Genomic DNA, 2,500 nt, shown 5'->3' with positions numbered 1-2,500 from the left:
CTTTTATGTTTATGTCTGTGTGTGTGTTTATGCGTCTGTGTTTGTGTTTATGTTTACGTCTGTTTGTGTTTGTTTGTCTTTTGTGCTTTTATTTGTGTGTTTGTGTCTGTGTTTGTATTTATATGAATATGTGTGTGAGCGTATGTAGTGTGTATGTGTGTATATGTGGTAGTCTTTGAACCTTTCTGGTATGGTTTATATATATGTTTGTGTCTTTATTGTTTGTTTTCCCTCTTTGTAACAATCTACATCACTTCATTTTTTTTAGTTAAGACATCCTATCACATCCGTCTTCCCACCTTGAGTTATTATCATCATTTTTATATTAATGTTGCTGTTATCTCTGCAATCACTCTTGCTCTAAATGAAGTCCCCAAGAGCATTATCATCGCCAAACTTCATCATCCGGGTTATCGAGAACAGGTCAATAATCGTCTCTCATTGACGTCACCACTCCGATAAGACGGCATGAATGACAGCTTACTTTTTATTGTGGAGTGAAAGGGGAAATCATTCACTCCGTTACCATAGAAACCAGTGATTCTTTAACTGAAACGCAAAATTCGTAGGGAAAAATTGTGTACGGATAAACTTATTTTATAAACAGGCATTGTTCTACTTTAGATACCTAGCTATACAATTGTTTCGTTCTTTATAAAGCATAGGGTTATTTTATCTTTTTTTTATATGGACACTTAGATTTTCTCAATATTGTTTTTTACTTTTCAGCTACGAATCTCCTTGCTGGCGGGGAGAAAACCTATGACGATGTGGAAGCGAAACAAAAGGTCAGTTCTTATTAATAACTTTCTCTGTACGCTAACCTTTTTTGGACGAGTTAAACTATATTAGCGAGGTTTCTTATTTTTACCTTCGTGCTCCCTGTGGACGGTGAAAAGAAAACGGAAGAGACCGAATGTTCCCGTTTTCTTCCTTAGAATTTAACCATCGAAGGCTATTCAGGAGTTAGCGAATTAGCTTTTGAACGCGAGTGGACAGATAATTGAACATCCAGCAAAATCAGCTTTCCTTTCATAGAATTCGTTTCGAATCTTACATAATTTTACGAGTTATCAACATAATGCCTGGCGTTAATTAATTTACTGTATATATGTGTTTGTTTATATGTGTGTAGATATGTAATTGTAGATAAATAGATAGATAGGTAATTGAATCGATACAAGCATGTGTGTGTTTATGTGTGTGGTGTGTGAATGTGTATATGTAGTACTTATTTCCACGCTCATACACGTATGTACACCGTCTCTATCTCTGTCTCGCTATCTCTGTTTACCTGTCTTTCTGTCTACCAGTGTATTTCTCTATCCATGTATCTCGCTCTCTAGTTCTCTATGTATGTATCTGTATTCTCTCTCTCTCTCTCTCTCTCTCTCTCTCTCTCTCTCTCTCTCTCTCTCTGTTTGTCTCTCTCTCTCTCTCTCTCTCTCTCTCTCTCTCTCTCTCTCTCTCTCTCTCTCTCTCTCTCTCTCTCTCTCTTCTCTTTCTCCCTCTCTCCCTCTCTCCCTCTCTCTCTTTCTATCTATCTATCTATCTCTTATCGAGTAGAGACACCAGGGAAATGATGGTATACCGGTATAACCACTCATTCGGACCTCTTCAGCAACTCGAAAATAAAACAAATTATTTGGAATGCATGTTATTCACAAATGAAAGCTACGGGAGGAAAATGTCCTGTTTTTTTCTGAATTACCACAGGCAAGTTCAAAGGACAATTGGTGTTGCGTGTGTCCATATATATATATAGATAGACAGATAGAGACAGACATGAAAATATGCAATGAGACCATAAACGAATGTGACGCACACTTCTGTTACAAAATCATAGCTGTTGTATTATGGATCTGATAACCACACTTTCGTAGTATCATTAACATATAATTTGCTTTCGTAGTGTGTGCGGGCTTTGTGCACAAATATCTTGATATACTTTCGAGAAAAGTGAAAAAAAAGCACTAGCACTGATAGTAAAGATACATACGAGCGAAAGTGATTGGTCAGGAAATAGACAGGATTGAAAGGATTTGTGGTGCAGGAAATAAGAGGTCATTGCTCTGATCTTTGCAAGAGGAAGGTCAATCCCACTTTGCATGCAATCTAAACATATCGCTAAAAAGCGATAAGGGCATTCTGTGATATAACGTCAACTAGTTTTTGGATTTTTTTCGATAACATTAAACGGCACTTAAAAGTGACGTGTGTATGAAGGCAAGGATGCGTGCACGTGCATTGCAGACTTAGGCATGAACCGTTTTTTTCGTTATTGTTGTATTTATCGCTATTTGCTTGAGAGAGAGAGGGAGGGAAGTGAAAGAGAGAGATGGGGGAGAGAGAGAGAGAGAGAGAGAGAGATTGAGTGAGAGCGGGAGAGTCTGAGTGTGTGTCGTGATTGACAGTTTTCCAGCATGAGGTGTGTGAAGCCCCTTGTTATGAGGTGGGGTCGACATCCTCCTCTTATCCACACCTCATTCCCTCCGATTGG

General features: G+C 38.3%; 1 protein-coding gene across 5 annotated transcripts in view; it reads left to right on the top strand.

The window, feature by feature from the left end:
* Positions 1-2,500, top strand: part of LOC113822187 (solute carrier family 15 member 2) — a 62,100-nt gene that overhangs the window by 30,001 nt on the left and 29,599 nt on the right. For all 5 annotated transcript variants that reach the window (XM_070131161.1, XM_070131157.1, XM_070131158.1 and 2 more), the window contains exon 2: positions 730-788. Coding sequence is in view for 4 of the 5 variants with exons in the window: in XM_070131157.1 (XP_069987258.1) it covers positions 730-788 (59 nt within the window). In the remaining variant the exon portion in view is untranslated. The remainder of the gene's footprint in view (positions 1-729; positions 789-2,500) is intronic.

Source organism: Penaeus vannamei, chromosome 16 (genome assembly GCF_042767895.1).
Source record: "Penaeus vannamei isolate JL-2024 chromosome 16, ASM4276789v1, whole genome shotgun sequence".
Taxonomy (NCBI): Eukaryota; Metazoa; Arthropoda; class Malacostraca; order Decapoda; family Penaeidae; genus Penaeus; species Penaeus vannamei.
Note: the sequence above shows the minus strand (reverse complement) of the source record. Positions and strands in the feature narration are given on the sequence as shown.